At 39.9% G+C, this 21,814-nt stretch overlaps 1 protein-coding gene across 1 annotated transcript in view; it reads right to left on the minus strand.

Annotated features, from left to right (window-relative positions):
* DENND5A (DENN domain containing 5A) overlaps window positions 1–21,814 on the minus strand; it is a 61,165-nt gene that overhangs the window by 32,157 nt on the left and 7,194 nt on the right. Inside the window, exons 2-5 of the mRNA XM_029961033.1 lie at window positions 17,063–17,134; window positions 16,350–16,459; window positions 15,011–15,671; window positions 7,856–8,043 (exon numbers count right to left, since the gene is read on the minus strand). Of these exons, the coding sequence (XP_029816893.1) occupies window positions 7,856–8,043; window positions 15,011–15,671; window positions 16,350–16,459; window positions 17,063–17,134 (1,031 nt within the window). The remainder of the gene's footprint in view (window positions 1–7,855; window positions 8,044–15,010; window positions 15,672–16,349; window positions 16,460–17,062; window positions 17,135–21,814) is intronic.

Raw genomic sequence — 21,814 nt, forward strand, 5'->3', positions numbered from 1 at the left:
GTGTCACTCTTCTGTTTCATCTCTGATATACAAAATCCCTTCACTCAGATTATTGGGTACTTTCAACCCAACTTCACTGCATCATTCCAGGAGGCACACACCTGAACTCAGGTCTCTCTACAGCTTTGCAGCAAAATACTTATCAAGTCTACAAGAGCTGACACATCTCCAGTTATTTCCTATGATTCGGGAAGTGCAGAAAGATGGAAGCACTCGCACAATTTAATTGGAAAAAAACAATTTTAAGAGATTAACCTCACATGTAATTAATGATAAATAATCCCAGAAATCAGAGCCACGTACACAAGCAGTGAAGCCCAGAAAAGACAAAGTAGTTGTGGTAGGATTTTGGTAGGGATTTCTGGTAGGATTTTGCTGTCAAACTGACCACAGGTAGACTAGAATAAGCTGTGCCTGATGAGACCTGTTCATTTAAGTGAACTGTTGTGAAAACATACATTTAATACTTGTGACAGGTTTAACTCTCTAGGTAGAAGAGAGTTCTACAGAACAAGAGTTAGGGTGTCAATTCTTCTTAAAACACAAATATCTTATTGAACTTCCAACATTAAACTTGAAAAAAGAATTCTTAATGCAGAACCCCACTGGACATATCACACCAGTTTGTACAGAACTTTGTATGACCAAGTCTAATTTATGCTCTGCTACAGTATTACCCACAGTTACACAGGTAAGCAGAATTCCTGATGTTTTAACATTTTAATACTGGGATTGATTTGTTATGCTCAAAGGAATGCATATAAAACAGTTTAATAGCTCTTGTAGAGATCCTTTACTGTAAATTAAGTCACAAATTGAATTAGGTGTTACAAAAGAATCCAAGGTCAATAAAGAGAATTAAGACAGATTCTGGAACACCTTCTGGTGCACCCTAGAAAAAATTTTTCTTTTTAAACAGGGGAGGTGTCATGGTTTAAATTTCCCCAATATCAGCATTGCTCCAAGACTGCAGATGGTGTGTGTGTGCCCACTCAGCAAGGCAGCCCAAGCCCCAGGCTGGGAACGCTCTCAGTGTGCACCTGCTTCCCATTCAGACAAAGATTCAGCCCAAAGGGACACCATGTATGCCAGAGCACTCATGTTTCAAGTAAGCACCTGAATTTAGGAGAGACTCCCACTATACACACACATGGCTCTGTGATGATTAGAAGTCCAGTCAGCTGATATTTATCAGAAACACTGTAAGCACTTGAAGACATGAGAGAAATAAAGCTTTGAAACCAGGCACAGTGCCTACCAATCGGTGCTGAGGGAAAAACAAAAGGTATTTAATTTGTCTCAAACAGTCTGCAAAATGGCAAGGCAGACTCACTAAGAAACTCTTCCAACAGTTTAATTGTATTACTTCCTTTTACAACTTTCCTTAATTAATGCCATTCAACTTTTCTTCTCTTTTGGATTATCTACCTTAGCACAGATTCTGCAGAAAACTTCACTCTTGGTTAAGCTTGATTGTAGCTAAAAAGCAGTTGGCCTAAAAGGAACCAAATATTAACCTTACCAATGTAGAAATTCTAGTGTTCACACTGAAATTAAATGCCTTGCCAATGGAAGAAAAAGCCAAATTTAATGCTTGCTAATAGTGCTTGTAAGTATCTGGACTCTTCTGGCTAATTCTTCCAAAAGCTAAATTCCCCTTCTGCAGAGTTCCTCTCTAAGAGCAATACACATGGTTTAAATACTCTGAGCTACTAATGATGATTGCTTAAGATGCAACTTACTATTACATTTCCCAGAAAGTGCTCTATAGGGAAACATTGAGGGGTAGGAGGAAAAGCTAATATGAAGCAATACTCCAAAGAGCGTAAAGAATATTTTCAGGGACACTCTACAGTTATCCAGTGCCTGGTTAATAACACATACAATAGAGGATTATCTAGAGGAGCAAAAGCAGAGAAGATTCAGTAGATGGTTTTAGCTTCTCAATTTAGGGAGACTTGAGGTCACCCTCAAGAACATGCACACTTCCCAAAAGGCCATATTCTTCAGGGAACAGAAATGGCAAAGAGACCTCACTGCACAAGCCCTTGAAGAGGTACCAAAACAAATTAAATCTCAAGTAAATAGACCACAAATAACAGACACCAGAACAGTAAATCCCACTATGCTGCTATGCTACAGAACCGAATACCAGTGGGGACAGAGGAGCCCCCTCCTTAAAAACTATGAAAAATGAAATGGCACTTACTATTTATGAAATCACGGCCACCCAAAGCATTTTGCACGCTAGGAACTGGGCAAGTACACAAAGCAGAAAAATAAAAAGAGTTCTTCAATCACAAAGGTTTAGTTATTTTGTCTCTGGAGGCAGCACAATTGAGAGGGCTGTGAATAGCTGATAGCTCTGTATGTAAACACTCGTGGATACACTGATCATTATTTTACACACGCAAAACTACAATTATATAAAGACAAGACACTTGGCAACATGTATAAATAGAGATGTAATTGAAAGAGCATCCTTAAGGTAGCTGTTAGGTATTTCAGGTCTCTAGAACAGTCAAATATTCCGTTATTTGTTGCTGAGATCTTGGTTTTCTGATCAAAAGAAAACCTCAAACAGTTACACCCCACTTCGACAGCAGATTGTCACAAGTGAGGACACATTACATCATCTACAATGAAACGTTCTGAGACACTACAGTGAGGAACAAGCGTGTCACATCCTAATTTAAAAACTTGTCCTTCCCGTGTACTTTTATCATCACAAGTAACAGGGTGTCCAGGTCAAAGTCTTACAAACCTTAGAAACGTGGATCTAAGTAAACAAATGTTCATGTACCTGGCGCCAAAGCCTGGTTCCTGAAGTCAACAGCACCACTTACCATGGGCTCAGTGAGGTGTGGACCACACCCATGGATTCCAAAGCCAAAGGACAATTGCAATTCTTTAGTTTGACCCCAAGTACAATAAGGGCCATAGCCCCAGGCAGATCTAGTAAGGCCTGCATCAAGCCCACATCCTCCCTTTCAGCTCTGTTCAAAAGTAGAGAAGGAAATTATTTAGGTGCTGCCAAAAGGACAGCTTCTGCTTGAACACAGCACTGAAAAACTAAAACCCATTCACCTACAGCCTTTCACCTATCACCTTTGTGCATTAGGTCCCAACCTTGTAAATGATCACCCACTTCATGTGACACACAGAAAACATGGCTATGCAAGCTCATACACACACAGTTGACTCGTGGAAAGTGTCTTTACAGTGGTCATAAATTCTAAAGGATGCTCCTGTGTCATTCCTGCAAGCAAATGTGACCTTCTGCACTCATTCTCAGCACTACTCCTCTTCATGCCAACCCAGAATTTGTGACACAACAGCTTAAAGCTGCTGCAGCTTTCAGAAACTCCTCAACTTTCTGTTTAACACAGGAAAACATAAAACTTAAGTCTGTCAATAAATTTGCAGTATTATCTAGCATCTATTAATCAGCAGACAGCCTGAGAAAGCATACAAAGCAGTGATTATCTTTATATAACTATCTTGGTCAGTCTGGTCTAAATGTGCTAGCATCAAGCTAAGCTTTCCAGGATATCTTCCTTATCTTCTAAAACAACATAAAAACCCCACAGAGTCTGTTAAGATTTAGCATTGAATAACACCCTTTTAGTTGTTGAAATAAAAACACTGAGAATATATATAATCTGTCTTATACTAGCAAAGAACCTTTGCGATCATTTCACTAAAACCAAGCTTTTTAATTATACACTACATTTGTTTGATTTAACTAGAGCTGGAAAAATCAGCATTGCTTATTTTCACTGAAAATAATTTCAATTTCTACCACTCTCCTAAATTAGAATGGCAAAATACACATGCAAATCCAGTGGCATGAAATGGTCCACATTAAGCTGCTCTTTAAAAATATATTGCTACAGCACTTCAAAAGTTTCTTTAAAAGGAAATGCAAAGGCACATCAGAAAAACGATCTTACTTTAGCACTTGCTAGGGTTTATGATCTGCCAGAATGCTAAGTCAAACCACTTTTTGGATCAATTTTACTGATAAACAAACCACGCTCTTGCCAGCAACATCTGAAACAGCCACATGTTCCTCCCTTCCCCTTTGATATCTGCAGCACCTCGTTGCAGCACCGCTTCTCTCGTCCTTCCCCTTCTCTTCTGGGTTCCTTACAAGCCTCTGAGGCAGCTACCAGTGAAACCACGAGGATGCTCCTGCATACACAGAGAGCCCTCAGCAGAGCAGCCCTATGTATGAGAACAAGCCCTGCACTGCTGACACGCACAAGAAAACTCAACCCGACAGGGAGTCGAGAATTCTCTACAGTTTTACTGGGCTTGGAGTCAGGTCTTCAAGCCATTGGTGGACTCCAATGAGGTCTCCATTAGGGACTGTTTTCTGATGCACCCAAGGGATAGTCTAAACTTGAGTTTTGTACTAATGCAGCTGTTTTGTTGAAGATTTTAATCATCACCTGACAAAGCATTAACTTCTAGGATACAAGTGAGCTTCCCTGCTCCCAGGATAAAGCATTGCCTTGAAGCACCAGGTGTGACCAAATGTGGGAGACTGCCACCACAAGCAAACCAAAACAAGCCTTATGGCACATGTGTGCAAGCCTTAAGCCAAACCAAACCTAACCAAGTTGGGACAGACAGTATTTTCCCATATATTAGCCTAAAACACTTTGAGCAAGACAAATCAGTCTTTTTAAAACTTCATTATAAAACCAAAATCAAGAAGTCTACAGTGACACTGAGATATCCATGGTATGCTAGACAGATATCCATGGTATACTATATTTTTCCACAATGCCCTTCAACTGAGAAGCACTAATTAGATTTTCTCTCAAAGTTCACCTCTTTGGCCCTTGTCTAATTTAGACACTGCTTTCTTTAACAGCAGCTGTCCCACACATCCATGTAAATAGATTAGCAACAGAGATGCAGTTTATGCAGTTCCAAGACAATGAAAAAAAAATTTTTTGCAGAACTCAGAATAAATTATAACACAGAACAGTTCTTTATATACCCTTTGGAATAAGTGAGGAAAATTCTGATACTCACTGTATGTATGAATCAGGAGCCTAGAGGAGTTCCTCATATAACCCTGATGATTTCATAAAGGTTCATATACATTCCAAACTTTAGAGACAAGCAATGTTAAATATTAATATCCCTTCTGTCACTGACGATAAATTTGTCTTTATTGAAGTACAAATAATGGAACCATATGCCCTCTTCTGCTGTTCTACAACAACACATTATTCATGTTCCTTGGCAGTTTCTGTCAGGAATTAAGTGTAGAGCTCCTTTGGCACTTAAAGTGAAGGGTATCTGAAAGCCTAATCATAAAGCAAAATAGTTTTAAGATGAACCTGTAATCTGCAATGTTAACTATATTAAAGCTGACTGATTAAATTATTAATATGAGAAATGCTTATACTGACCAATAATTTCACATAGTGAGACCAGCATGCACTTTGAATTCTGCTTTACATTTTAAAATGATACATCTATTTTCTTTTTGCAACACAGGCTTTGCCGGGGTGGCAGGAGCGTGGGGGGAGTGTTTGTTTTGTGAGGTTTTGATTGGTTGGGTTTTTTTGGTTGGTTAGTTGGTTTTTTCAAGCAAACTCTCTACAATGAAAGTCTCAATAGCAGTGAGCTCTTGTTCTTCCCAGGCTACTTTGCCTCTTGAATAAGCCAATCTATTGGTATAGGATAACTTCTTAATTATTTACTAAGAGACTTAAAGTCTCAAGCCCATTTCTGTGCCATAACTACATTCCCAGTCTGCAGGGCTGAGGAGTTCAACAGTCCTTACTCAGCAGTGACTGCCAAGGGGATTTCTCAGACTAAGTCATACTCATCATGTACAAAGTTTTAAGAGCTCACTCTTCAAATAAAAACGAGAAAAGTTGAAGTTTCAGAAGGACAAGTCTTGCAGCAAATTCCACCACACGGGCACGCTGCTGCTGCCATCTGTCCTGTGTGTCCTCCCCTCCCAGACAATTCTGATCTCTGTGAGGTACTATTAAAAATCTACTCCTCCACCTTCATAAAAGGATACCTCTAAAACAAAATGTAAACTGAGGTGTCAGATTATCTTTTAATACTACTTGGATTTCATTTTTGACATCTAAAAATAGATCAACTGCCTTCCTTTAAAAACCTCAAAAATAAGCTCATAAAACTCTTCAAAAAATATTTACCTTTTAAATAATTGAAATACCTATTTGAAGTTAAAATTAGTTCATTTAGTTGGAAGTATTACAGTGATTTTAAAAAGAGGAAGTTCTTTACAAAAGGAGGGTAGTCTTTTAGGAGTTTGTGGTAACAGTGAAAACATCCATGGTGCATATTAACATGCATATCCACACATACATTTTACTTCATCAGCTATTCTCTCTAAGAAGTGTACTAACCATATTAATTAGGCCTGTCAGTACAGCCAAAATTTTGTAAAAATGTAGTAAACCAAAGCAATAGACTGTTTTCATGGCAAGAACATACACTACTGTGTTATTAATTACACCATTGAAAAAAAAGGGGGAGGGGATGGAGAAAAGAAAGAAATCAAGAGATTAAATACTTCAGTTTTCATAAAAAAATAACACAGTTTGAAAAAAGTTTTCCTTTGAACTTGCCAGGAAAAACAAATGAAAACTACCAGCATATGGATTTGAGAAAAAGAGCAGTGTTGGCATGGAGACCAGACTGGAGGTTCACAAAAATATCTTGTCTAATTTCACGCAGCTTTTTTAAAAAGAGGGTTTTTTTGTGTCAAGCTATGTTGCAGCACTGCCTGATATTGAAAATAAAAACCACCACCACAAAACCCTGTGTCTGACACGCTTCTGCTTTCCCAGAAATGTAAATGGTAATACAAGAACAGTCAGAGAAAACAGCAGAGGTTAGAGAATCCTACCAGTGCCTCTAAGTGGGGTGTTCCCATGGTTTACCCAGTTCCTCCCCTGCAAAGTTACACCTCCAAGTGAGCAGATCCTAGCAGGGGCCGGATATTTCCTCTGCTACCTGGGTAGTGCTCAGCCACTTTTGGTCCCCTGATCCTCACAACCAGCTCTTAAACTCTCTTGGTACTTCCCTCAAAAGAGTACTTGTGAAGCAAACACTGGGATAAAAGGAAAACAACCTCTGTGAAGTCTGACCATAGTCCCAGCCCCATGTACGAGTTGCAGAACCTTTACAGACCATTTGTTTCTCCTTTACACAGGGGTTGCTGCTACCAGAGCCTCACTACAAGGGAGGACTTCCTCAGCCCCGCCCCAGTTAGCACCAGTTTGCTCCAGTGTACGCTGACATTCTGCTGCAGACTGAAGCATTCGTTCTGGAGAAAATCCGAAACAGTTCTGTGCAGACACCTGGCAGGCTGGGTCCATATAAGCCAACCCCAGTTCAGAAATTCAGTGCAGTGAAACCCAGCCTAACCCTGTGCAGGCAGGAACCAGCACAGCACTGAAGCCAGCAGAGCTCTGCTCATTCACCATCTCACAGAAGCAGCTGTGTGGCCTTTTGGCCACAGCTGGGGAATTCACACTGCACTTCCTTGCACTTCCCAGCATTACAGGGCTAAGTTTTGCAGAAAAAAAAAAATGTTCTTTCCGTAAACCCAATGCATCAATTCCTGTAAAGTTACAGTTTAATTTTATCAGAGCACACAATTTCAAAGGCAGGCTTTATCTATTCCATCAGATTTTCCTCAGCATCTCCAAGGAATAAAGACCAATCCAAAACCAGAGCCAGTAACAACTCGACAGTAGCTGTTAAGAGTTAGCACTAGTGTTTTGGCTCATTTCTCACTCCCCTCATAGTCATGGACAATATTCAAACAATCAAGATGAGCTCCTCTCACCTCTTGAGGAAGTTCCAGCTTAGATCTGTCATCCAGCCCATTAGAGTGCAAGCCCATGAGGTAAGGGACTGGAGCATCTAGAAAATGAAGGAGGGATGCTGGAAGGATAGGAACATACACATGCTGCCACTGAAATGGAAACATTAGTGCTGTGATGGTCTCTGCCACAGTCATCAACCTCTGATAATCTGAAAAAAATCAAGAAAAAAAATAATTTTTTTCACAAATATTTTTAAGTAAATTAATTTAAGCTAAAGACATGAGAGCTTGCTTAGAAACAGAAACCACAAAACCCAGTACTAGCTGAGTGGCATCTTAATGAAAGCCCAGACCTGCACACCCAGCACATTTGCTGAAACAACAAAGAGAGCTCAAGGCAAAGTAGGTCATTCCACAAGTCATATGGAAATGAGCAAATTGAGTCTTAATGCATGCTAAGTCACTTTCTGTCACCTACACCGGGGTCACCAGGAGCACCAGTTTGAGAACAGAAGCAGTATTGTAATCGGTTAAGAAACACATCGGAAATAATTTCTTTTCTCTGTGCTTATGACTTTCTATGGAAGCCTTGGATGAAACCCAAGGCATCTGGTATCTCTCAGATAAACATTTTTTAAAAGAGTGTTTAAATGTCTGCAAAGCATGCTGTATAGCAGCCAACCCAACAGTGTGACTGAAATAACTATGCAGAAAATAAAAAGGATCAGCTTCGTTTATCCTGTGCAATGTATGACCAAAGCCCCAGTGCAATGTAAAAACAACTCCTCTCCTCCTAGAATTTAACAGCAGGGCTAAATGGACCTATGCAGCACATCAAAAGATCTTTTTATTTAATAGCTGGTGGCTAGAGCAGTTCACACTGCAGGATGCTGGGCCAACACCTCACCCTCCTCCTATAACTACAGACTTAAGGGGTTTTGGTTTCTAGGCACCATAAAGGGCGAGGCAACACCAGATGAACTCAGAGAGTGTGTTCTAATACCACTGCTGAAAGAGGTAGACTGCTCTCAAGCTGCCAGGCTGGAAAGAGTGTAAAACAAACTCCTGGGACTAGGACAATTCCCACCTTCAGTCAAACTATAAATAGACCACAAACTGGAAACACAGGATGGATAATATTCAATTCCAGCCAGCAAAGGGAGGGAAAATAGAGGCAGGGAAAAAAATCAGTAACCTGTGTGCTGGGGTGTGGGGTATGCATGTCTTCTCCTTACGTGTTCATAAAACTAGAGACACTGTGAAATTGGAAAAGGCACTTGAATGCACAGGCTCAAGTGTTGAGGTTTCTGAAGCTGTCGCACACTGATGCAGAGGGGAGATGAAAACTGCAAGAATAACATTTGTTCTAAACACTCTGGAGAAAAATTAAGCTTAACTGTGCACTTCCCAAGGTTATGGCTTTGATTCTATCCTTTAGCCAGCCTCCATTCAGACTTCAGATAGCAGAAGACAAAGGGCCGAGAAATTCAGTTCCTGGCATTCATGACTGATTTTGTTTGAGGACAAACTTGCAGAGTTTGGGGTCTGCAATGAATCCCACAACCCAAAAGGAACTCAGCATGAGTTTTGTTAACATCAGTCATAATTCTGCAACTTAAGCTTTTGATTTTTTCTTTTCAGATCAAACTGTGTTAGTGGAAAAGGTCATTGCGTGGAGCTACCTGTCACTGCCCTGCAGTAGAACTCCTATGACCTAAGGAGGCCCCAGTCAAAACAAATGAGAATAGCTTAAACAGTTCATAAAGTTTTTGCCAAAAGCTTATTTGAACTGAAACACATTAGGGGACAATCAATGAACATCACCAGCAACACTCCCCTACTCTGCCTGGACATTGGCTTCTGCCTCCACACCTACTTTGGGTTTGCAGCTTTAATCACAGCCTGACTGTAAGGAAGTGATGAATTAATGATAAGCTTTGGGAAGAAGAAGAATCTATTCCATACCCTATTTTCTTCAGTTATAAAAGGAACTTTAAATGTAGCCATAGATACACAAACATCCCAGCTGGTTTGCATTCAGCTTGTTTATTTGAAAGGACAAGCCTCAGAATAGAAACAGTGTTTTCCTACTACACAAAACCCGCTGTCTAATCCCGCTGGCTAATTTAAATACAACTTCTCCCTCTGTCATTAAGCTAACTTTAGTATTAGCCTTTCAAATTAATTACCAAGTAACATCAATAATTCAGAATTTCAATCCACTGGGCAGCCACCCCCTGCCACTAAGCTATCTACAGATGCAGCTCTCTGATCCTGTATATTCACATGGCTTAAGCCATTCCCAACTATTTGGCCTGCACAGTTGCAGCCTGCAAGTAACAATGACTGCATTCTGCAGGCACTGTCCACGTCAGGAGCTGTTGGCAAAAGCCAAGGACAAAGGCAAGAAGCCTACAAACATAAACCAAAATAACCTTTCCTGAAAGGGTATGGAGGATTTTCTGCATTTAAGGAAGAAGCAAGCAGCACACTTCCAGTAACAAAGAATTAGAGGAGATTTTAAAAAACGACAACAAAAAAACTAAAAGAGTGAAGAAGTGGTGTTGCTCTTGTTATTGAATCAGAATGAGCAGGATGGGAAGAAGGTGGCAGCCGTAAAAACCATGATTTCACCTCTCCATTTTTACATTCTACTAGAGAGAAGTGTCAAGTGCCTACAGAAATTCTCTGACTTGGCCAAATTTAAAACCATTTTATGATCACATTCTGGAATATTTTTTCCTTTTAATCTTCCTACTTCATGGATCATAATGAAATACTGCTGTACTTGTCAAATAACTCACAAGTAACTTCAAAAAACCTGTAACTGCAGTAAGAACCTATTGTGGTTAGTAGAAGCAGTGGGTCAAGTACTTCCTATTTGTGTTCACTTCTGTGTCTGACAGGCTGATTCAAGGAATCTATTCAAGGAATAGATGTATCATTTGTTGATTGCTGCACCAATCAGCAAATTTCCTAAATCAGTGAAGGCATAAGAAGAAAGTGTTCTATGTAAGAGGTGAGAGTTAGGCAGCACAGGACTAAGACTGCAAAGAAATTAAACTAATACTTTAAATCTCTCGAATTAACATAATTTTAAAGAAGTGAAACAAAGATGGGGAGGAATGGTTCAAAAGCAAAGCAGAAACCCTCCCCTTTATTTGTACTTTAAAATGGCAGTAGACAGCAAATACTCAGCAAATAAAACTGTTCAAAATCACAGTCTGTGGCAGCAGTGCATTACACTTTTCCATTTTTTGTTTTAAGCTGTTTAGCAAAATCACCTCCAAGTAGATTTCACAGCTGTCAACTCAGTGCCCACTTTGCAGAAGAGCTCTCTAGGTGCTCTCCAAGATAAGGAATAAGTCTATTTCACAGATACAAGAGCAACATTAATTGCAGGAATGCAAACAGGCTCCCACAGAATAACCTGGTAAGGGCACTACTGCAGGCCTCCAGCACCACTATCTCTCTGCCACAGTTCCTCGGCACTGGCTCAGCACCAGTAGCAGCTTCAGATTCTTTCCTCTCTTACAGGCACCTACAGGGCTCTAACATTTGACAAATGGGAGACAGGTCTCTCAAGAGGACAGTTGAATTGAGGTATTCATTCTCTCCATTTGGCTCACACCAATCCAAAACATACAGGCTGTGCCAATATAGTGGGACAAAAGAAGAATTTCCACAGGCTTCAAGTCAAAAACATGTCAAAGGAATCTTAAACCAAAACACATTCACTGCCAAGTGAAGTTCCTCCTATTCCAAGGACTAACTGCAGCTTAATATGCTAAACAATTTGTTTCATAAAGCATTTCACTTGGCAGCAAATTTAGAGTCACAGAACCATAGAAAGGTTTGCGTTGGAAGGGACCTTAAAGTTCATTTCATTCCAAACCCCCTGCCATGGGCAGGGACACCTTCCACTAGACCAAGCTGCTCTAAGTTCAAGGCCACAGCCTGGCCTTACATACTTCCAGGGATGGGGCATCCACAGCTTCTCTGAGCAACCTGTTCCAGTGCCTCACCACTCTCACAGTAAAGAATTTCTTCCTAATATCTGATCTAACTCTTTCAGCTCTGAGGCCATTCCCTCTTGTCCTGTCACTCCATGCTCATGTAAAAAGACGCTCTCCAGTTGTCTTGCAGCCCCTTCAGGTACTGGAAGGCTGCTTGAAGGTCTCCCTGGAGCCCTCTCTTCTCCAGGCTGAACAGCACCAGCTCTCTCAGTCTGCCTTCACAGGAGAGGTGCTTCAGCCCTCTGATCTTCGTGGCCTCCTCAGGGCTCGCTCCAACAGGCCCATGTCCTTCCTGTGTTGGGGGTCCCAGAGCTGGAAACACTATTCCAGGTGCAGTCTCATCAGAGCAGAGCGGGAGAATCACCTCCTTCAACCTGCTGGTCATGCTTTTTTTGTTCCAACCCAGATCACCAAGAGTTCTAGGGTTTGGTTTTTATTTTGGTGGTGTTTCATTATTTTGTGTGTGTTTGTTGTTGGTTTGTTTTTGTTAAGTAAATCTCACAATCCCTCTTATCCTGACACATACTGTTCTAAATCTAAATCCACCCAATGAATATCATAATCTCATCTGACACAGGAGAACAAGAAATTATCTCAATCACCTCAACTGTCATGGATCTGAGCACCAAGAGATTTAACAAACCCAAAGGACATTAAAAAATTTAATATTCCTATTCTGAAGAACAATCTAAACCTCACACTGGTATGCATGCAAGACCATGAACAAGCCTTTACAAAAGTAAAGCAATTTCTGATACCACTCGGAACTGAGTGCACCATCACCTGTATTTCCATTCAATCTTCCCTGTTTTACAAACAGCAAAAACCAGGTCTAACTCAACCATACTGACAAAAGATTAGAATATATTGGGAGCATATTCCAGTTAAAAAAAAAAACAAAACACAAAACCCAACAACAACAACAACAAAAAACAAAACCAAAACAAAAATAAGCAAAAAAAAGAACAAAACAATAAACGCAAAAAAACAAACTCCCCAAGAGAAAAAAAAAAGGCACAGGGATTAAATCCCTCAGAAAGTACTTAAGAGAAGCTATGTTTCAAAAAACATCAGCTATTATTACTGAGAAGGCAATGCTGCAGCTAGTTCACCAAAACTGAGGGCCATAAGTCAGCAAACAAATAACTAAAATTATTTTTCTACTGAAAGAAGACTTTTTAGGCAAAAACTATAGGTGACAACTTGATAGAGAGACAAGACACTTCCATTAGGTACAACACAGCCCAACCTAGCCGAAGCTTGGGGTGAGGCACAGGAACAGCGGACAGAAACTGTCCTAACTGATCATGGGTCCCTTTGAACTCCACATGTCTGTGCCTGCAAACAAGAAACTCAAGTGTTCCAGGGCTATTTTAAACTTCTTTAATTAGCCACTGATCAGACACTTGGAAAGGGCCCAAGACTGAAAGTTGAACCCATTAATATGACTTGGAAAGAGAACCCAGAATACAGAGGACTAGTCCTGGAGTGAGCTGAGCTCCAGCTTGGGAGGAAAAAGTACCCATAACAGGATGGCCTGAGAAGAGATCCAGGAAAACTGTTCCCACATGGCAGTGCACACACTGCTTTTCCTGCAGAGCTTCCCACCATCCAGGCACACCTGATCCCGCCACAGGAGATCTCGGGCATCACTACAGGCCAACAGGACCTCACTCTTCTTCAGAGGGAAGAGGTTGATGTTTGAATCCTCCATAGACAGGACACAGGTATCCACACAAACTCTCCCTAACTCTCAAACCTGATCCATTTCTGGAGAAATCACAAAGGAAGTTTTGTCTTCTAGATAAGTATTTCTAGATTTTCTATGAACAATAAGCAAAGTAATTTGGTTTTTAAATCCAAGACCACTATACAATTCAATAAGTTTTTTTGACTGTATCTGAATTACTGTGCAGTTTCTCTACTGTAATTCACAGTGTTTATACAATGCAACAACAGTGACATAACACCCTGCTGCCATTATACACTTTTAATGACTTTGACTGTGCACATAAATCCATTTTTGGCTTTAGTCTATACACAGATCTCAGCACACAAACATCTGTACTTCATGTTTGGAGGAGGTTGCTAGTAACTGTAGGTTATATTTTATAAATAGTTGCCATTTGTATTCTACATATTTCTGTGACAGCTCAATGGAAGAAAACATCAAAAAAAGATTTCAGTAACACCATATTCCTGGATTTGTCCAGTAAATCCATATTCCTGGGTTTTTCTTGGGGTCTTTTAGGCTCCTTTATCATTACTATAAAACAGTGTTCACAATGCAGTCTGTCTATCTTAAACCACATCATTATGGAGGGGTGGATTAATGCTACTCAGCTTGAGACAAAAAAAAGTAGAAAAATTATCTTTTGGCATAATTCCACATACGCTGTGTTAGAAAAATAGGATGCATAGTAAAAAGGCCAGTATCCACAAATTTTAACATAGAAAATGGATAGCACTCCCACACTACTCACTAATTGGTACACATGCTATTTCAGCCTAGTTGCTGCCTATCCTCTTCAAAGCAAGCTTCAGCTGCCTGGCTTCAGCAATAACTATTTCAAGGCCTTAAGAGACCTTGAAGAGATTTGGGATTTAAACCAAAGAGATTTGGGATTTAATTCAGCCAAACAAAACTTTTTTTCAGGTAATTATCTTTCAAAGTAACAACTGAAATGTTACATTAGGTACTCCAAGAGAAGATTATATTTGCACCGCTAACTCTTCTTCAGAAGGGGCTATATAACTACGTATCTTCTTGAAATACATGTGTAGTTTGGCAGAGAGAGGAAGGAATTCAACTAAGCAGCTAGAGAGGAACATGGAAGAAGGTATATTTCTCTATCCAACAGCGCAGTTCTAGAGCCAACAATAAAGGGATGGGTCAACCCATCAATAAAGGAGATTATGTGAAAGCCCAATGTTTTAAGGTTAGGCATCTAACAGCAAGAGCCAATGCAACACTCTCTTTGCAACTCCAGTTCTTTTCTTTACATTAAGACCTGCATGCAGATCAGCCAGACTGCATTAGCATGCTCATGCCACTTTAATGCAGCTATTCTGTTGTTTGTGTGGTTTTCAGGATTCAAGGAACGAAAAGATCCTGTGCCAGTACAACTACAAGGTAAGAAAACAAAACCCAAGTACTCACGCTGTGAATAAAGCAGTATCTGAAACTCCAAGAGGGCACAGGTAAAGAGTTGAACCACATTTTCTACTCCAAGCAATTCAAAAACTTCTTTAACTGGAAAATCAAATAACGGTAGTTCACTGGTGCTTGGCCTCTGGCAGATAATTGGTCCATAAACACCTGAAAACTTTAATGACCTTCCTGCTGGAGGAAGAGGAACCTCATAGAGAATATTGTAGATGTAGCTTTCTAAAGGTAGCGGTGGCGGCTGAGGTGAAGTCACTGCTTGGTGAAGTTGTTCTAGCACTTTCTTACAAGCTTTCATAAAAGACATCGGAGTAATCAGACAAATGCACTTTGAGACGTAGAGCGTGTCTCTGCTGATGTCATAGGAGTTAAAACGCTGTAGCTTTGAAACAGAGGTGCCATTGCAGTCTCCCGTGCTGCTGCAGCTCTCCTTGTCATTTGTGGGTGGGGTATGAAGAATGTCATATTCAGCATTGTGCATATGATACAACGTCTGCATTGCACTGCAGATCTGTTTGCTAGTGACCTCCTCAAAGAACGTGAGAGAAAATCCAAATGTCCGTGAGCCATCTTCACGAGTAATAATGAAAGAGTGGAACTGAGGTTCTCTGGAATCTGCTTGTGTCTTGAAAGCAAGCCCTTTAGGCATACACAGCTATAAAAAAAGGGAGAAGGGGAGATAATACCCGTTAAAACACGCTTTTCTCTCCCTCTGCCTCCAGAAGCACTGGTGAAAATGGGATTTAGAATCCACAGACTGCCATCGCATCTCACTTTAAATTCTATTAAGTGTTACACTTCTACAAAATACAGGAATACAAATCTAAATCAGAAAAACAAAAGGAGCCGCATGCAGCTGCTATTGAAAATCATAACCGTTTCATTACCAGCCTCAATGGGAATAAAATAACAAAATACAATCTCGGATAAAGAAAAGTGTTTTGGTCACCAAGACTAGAAACCTGGCAGAGAAAAGTACTATATTTTATCTAAATTAAAAAACTGCACCACATTCCATCAAACAGAAAGATCGTGCACAAAAAAGAGATTCATTCATTGCAGACTAATTTCTTTCTCTATTAATTTTCTAGAACGTAACAAAAAAAAATTGTAAGAGAACAAAAAAAACTCTCCTAGGGACTTACTCATTTCCCCCCAAATATACCCTAATTAAATGAAAAGGCCTTCTGAGTCTGCCCAATTTAGAGAAACTCATGATTTCCAATCCATAACAGACTTCACACTTTTTTTGTCAAAGAGAACAGAGATTAATGCCTTCAATTGTTCAAGTAGGTTTTTGTCTTAAAAACAAAAGCCATTATGTGTTACTGACCATTCCCACTGCATCCTGGTCAAAAGGGTTCCATTCAACATTCTCAGGATAGCGAGCAAGAACTTTGGATTTAAATGTGCGTCTTAACGGAGTCTGTTCAAAGTTTTCCCCTGCAGATGAAAGAAAAAAACAGAAGTAAATATTTCATTCTCTTTCCAAACTCAAACAAGGCCAAAAAGCAGGACATCAGCAGGTAGATGCGAGGATAAGTGAATTAAGGACACACTCCTTTTAAGAGAAACAGAAAATGCAAGACAGTTCGTTAGCATATAGTCAGACTGCAGATATTAGCGAGGATTAGCACTGTAACAGTTCTGTCATTAAGTATCTGTGCTTTTCCTAAGTGTGACAATCTTGAGATTGTGGCCATGACAGCAATTCTCTAAGCCACTCTTCACATATTTCAGATTCTCATTAAAACATAACTAAAGCTTCAGTTTCAGTGGAATTTTGTTACTGAAGAAAAGCACAAATAGACAAGATGCAAAGATGATGCAACTTTTAGATAGACATACAAGTGACATCATGAGATTGCTTAATTTTGTTTTCAAGACTTAGGGAAATAAGGTATTCACCATCTATTGTAAGAAGTTAGCTGTGAAGAGAGAGTCTAGAAGGTTAAAAGATCAAGAACCACATAAACGTCCATGAAGAGAGTATCAGATGAACAAAGAATTTTGCTTTTTTTTTTTTCCCCACACTTTTTCCTTTACCTTCTGTTGCACTTGAAATGAAACGGCTGCCACCATCTCGGGTTTTAGAGGCCTGTATATACTGGCATAAAGCTATATAACAAATAAAAACAACACTGCATTATAAATTTCATACTGTTGACTGTAATCACGTCGCTAACACATACCAGTAAAAATCATACAAATATCCAGGATTAGCATGCATAAAAGATAGTCTACTCTCCTAATATGTTTTTATACATATACAACTTATACAAATTTCTCATTTTAGGTACATATTTCTTGTAGGAGATGATCAATACGTAGCAGAAGCTCATTGTTCCTGTACACACAACGAGAATACCGATGCAGCAATAGGAACTGGTTGCTTGGGAAACTAAAGTTTTACATGTTAAGTATAAAATATTCCCAAAGAGCAGATGATGAAATTAACCCCGAAGACAAGACCATTTCAAGGCCCTCAGAACTGTATGAATTTAAGCAGCATGGCCCAACTTTTCACAGATGCTATCCATATACTAGATTGGCTGATAGAGTCTTGCTCAGAAGCTTTTAAATTTCCTCTAGAGCGATGACGGTTCAGTGTGACAGCACAGAACTTTATGCAGTAAATATTCTGAGTGTGCGTAGTTGCCTCAAAAAAAAAAAAAGCACACAACTGCATATCTTAAAATAAGCTTAGTTATATTACTAGAATGCAATTAGCTAAATAAGCATGCAGCTGTTGACAGCTGCACTAACAATCAGGCACAATTGCATGAAATCATATGCTCTAAATAAATTGAACTATTTCAGCAACACCGACAAAAGAGAAAATACACTTCAGTTCCTCACTTGTTTTCTTTCATGCAGCAATTACTTGGCAATAGAAACTGATTTCAGAATTGGTCAGATTTGTTCTGTACTATTACAGTAATACTTGAAGTCCAATTTCTAAGCCAAGTTAGACCCTTTATTTGGTACAACACTTACTTCCACAAAGCAACCATACACAGATATAGTTACAACACTGCCCATCCACAATACAGAATCTGACAAACACATTCCACCTAACACAACTTCATTTCTACATTGAACGCTTAAGAAGTCCTTTGACAGATGAGACATCACGTAATTCTGGATTTAGTTTATATTAAATCTTGAATATTACCTCAAACACGGAACTTATGCTGAATCAGGACCTAGGACAGGTCTCCCAACACCCAAAATATTCACATCTATTTTGCTAATTCTCTGGTTTATAGCACAGAAATTGAAGGAGGGATTGTTTTTTTCTATTTGTCTGAAAAAGCAACAGTTCGGCTGATTTTCATACAAATCACGCAGCTACATTATTTATTAATCTGTTCAACATTAACACTCAAAAATACCATTGTTGAGAGAGAAAAATGCATGTTTGGGAAAATTTGAAACATGTACAGGGAGGGGAATAGTTAGGAAAAAAACAGAACACAGCTTCACTGAAATATAACTATCTTGTGAAAGAGCAGAGTCCAAGACAGAAAAGATAACAGCATTTCTACAGTAGATAAAAACAATCATAAATGATGAAAATAAGCATTTAAAGAAACTTCCAATCTCCCAGAAAGAAAAATGGACATAATGTCACATCTCTATTTACTGACACAAACATAGACTGAAGTAAAGACAGTCCTCTGTAAAAAGGTTTTAAAAATAAGTCAGGAGATTTAACACACCTACTATTTTCTATATTTGCATCTGTGCAGATGATGTAATGTCAACTTTTAGATAATTGAGGAAAAACTTTAGACATTTACTGAGCTGTTTTGTTCCTGGGTTGTTTCTTTTTCTTCCACTTATGTGTAAGGGAGAAAATACCTGAGGGTCAAATTTTCTCTGGAACTTGGAAACCACACCCCACAGTCACTGGGTTCACCTATGTGCGTGGCTGTGCATATTTTGAAAAGAAAATCTGTGACGTGAAGCCCTTTTCATCAAGATGATTAATATTACAAAATACATGATGCTGCTCTTCCAATTGAAAAAAAAACAAAACAAAAAAACCTAGCAAACACTGAATGGGTGCTTACCTATTTTAAGCAGCCTTGCACCATCTCCTCCCAAGAGACATTCTTGCCAACACACACTTATATTTTTTAGAGCTGGAGTCTGTCTATAATTTAATGAAAGTACTGAAATTGATTTCTGGAAACCACAGAGTCCTGGTCCGGACAGAAACACGAGGCAACGCTTCCGCGCCTTCCTGCAGTCCATCAAGCCACTCCAGCTGCTGCACAGACACTACTCCTACCAGAGTGCCTCGATACTGAGGCAAATACTGCAAACTACTGGACCTTAAGACTGGGCCAGGCTGGCTTCCAAAGATAACAAAGCAGGGAACATCAAGGGACAGCTCACCAACACCTGGAAAGTTCAACCCAGGTGATCTGTGCAACCCCAGGACACTGGACACTCCATTATCTTGCCATTACAACTGATGGGAACCTGAGCACCAGCACATCCATTGCATGGGCTCTCCCTTCTCTTCTGCCACTAAGCAGCCAGTGATTGTCACCAGACAGTCACCAGTCAAGGGGATGGGGGGGAAACACACAAACAGTATTTGCTCATATCCAGAGTCAAAAAGCAATTAACCCTAAATTTCTAAATTTATGATTAGTTAGAAGCCTCGAACACAAACACTCTGCTCCAGCAAAATACCAATTCCAACACATCTCCAGCAGGCAAAAACAATGCCAGGTTTCAAGATCTGTCTCTGTGTGAATTAGCTGATTAATTCAGTACTAATTGAAATGGTTTTGATCAAAAACACTGAAGAGCAGGTTTAACAAACACAGAAGACAAAACCATCAGCAGAAATGGACAGTTATATTCTACAACTGAGAAAATTAAGACATAAGAGAAGATAAACTGATAAAAATATGATGTATCTCACAAATTTAAGACTCAGTATAAGTCCCCACACTTAACAACTATCAAAGGACTGCTATCATCACATCATGCTTTTCATAAGGTTCCTCTCTAGCAGAAGTGATGGCTAGAAAGTACTTCCCTTACTTATCTGAGTTACAGTAAAGAGATTTTTAAACAAAATTTCTCTGTAAATAATTTCTTTCTTTTATATAAGTTCCATGTAAGGGTTTTTTTAATGGAACACAGTATTGCCTGCTGAAGACTACAGAGGTCTTTCAAATACATTTGATGATCCTCACATACACATTTACCACTCAGATGTTTGCCACAGCATAGAAAAAGCTCCACAAAAATCAAGATGCAAGCTGCCCCACAGACTACAAACCTTCAGCTGCCTTGGATTTAAAGCAGAAACAACAATCAAACAGCTACAACTACAAGATTATTTTTCAGGAAATGTCATACAACATAGGAAATTTGTAAACATATAAAATTTCGGGAAAAATAAGAAAAAAACAATAATATTTCAAGAAGTTTCAAGCCAATATGCTTCCCAACATCATCGGGCCTTCAAAACAACAACAAGAATCCCATTGTATTTTGTAATGTAAATAATATAAATGCATAGAGAAACATGATTTCACTAGGCACTGCACAAATCCAAAAATCAGTTTAGGGCAGCCCTGGGATTGCACAGAGCAGAGGAATAGCACTGAAGCAGAGAATCTCAGAATTTCTTTGTCATTGGAAAAAAACACCCTTTGTGATATCACACTCAAAACAGGATCAGTGAAAACGATCTGGATCAAAAATAAACAAATAGAGAATAAAGAAAGGGTTAACAAAGATGTTTCGCTAATCCCATTTAGCCACACAAACAGCTTAATTAGCTCATGGTGATCCCCCAAAACATGATGGAAGCAAAGAGTAAACTGCAGACACAGAGGCTCTGAAACTGGTGCACTGAAGAAAACACAGGACTAGAGTAGAGTTTTAATAACTGATAACTCCTGAAGCTGTCCCTCCTCCTGAGGCCCAGCTCGATACCTGCTGGCTCCTGCCATGCCAGGTAATAGATTTTTCAACACCAGTAACCACCATCTGGCTTGGTAATGCCCTTTGCTTCCCCTCCCTTCTTTCACACTTCATCAATCCTCTAAGGCTCCACCACAGGGTGGGAAAGAAGCAAAGTTGCTACAGCAATCAGTGACTTGTAAAGATTTTATTCATCTGAACTGTGGCAAACCCGAGCTATTCCCACTGTTACACTATGCAGGCAGTCAGCCTCATCATAGTCCTGTATTGCTCTCTCCTCATTTGTTACCCTGTGTGCTGGTTTTGGCTAAGATGGAGTTCATTTTCTTCACAGTGGCTGGCATGGGGCTGTGTTTTGGATCTGTGCTGAACAGAGGGCTGATAATATAGAGATGTTTCTGTTACTGCTAAGCGATGCTCGCACAGAGCCAAGGCCTTTTCTGCTTCTCCTAGCACCCTGTCAGCAAGAAGGTTGGGGGTACACAAGAAATTGGGAAGGGACACAGCTGGGACAGCTACCCCACCTGACCAAAGGGATATTCTGTATCGTATGGTGGCATGCTGAGGGAAGAAGGAGGAAGAGGAAGACGTTTGGAATGATGGCATTTGTCTTCCAAAGTCACCATTAGACGCTGCCTGGGAGATGGCTGAGCACCTGCCTGTCCACGGGCAGTGGTGAATGAATTCCTTTTCTGCTTTGCTTGCACAGGTGGCTTTTACTCCACCTATTACACTGCTTTTATCTCAATCTGCAAGTTTTCTCACTTTTACCCTTCTGATTCTCTCGCCCATCCCACCCAAGGGGAGTGAGCGAGCGGCTGAGTTGCTGGCTGGGCTTAAACC

This window comes from Manacus vitellinus, unplaced genomic scaffold, assembly GCF_001715985.3.
Source record: "Manacus vitellinus isolate BGI_N305 unplaced genomic scaffold, ASM171598v3 scaffold_30_pilon, whole genome shotgun sequence".
NCBI classification, from domain to species: domain Eukaryota; kingdom Metazoa; phylum Chordata; class Aves; order Passeriformes; family Pipridae; genus Manacus; species Manacus vitellinus.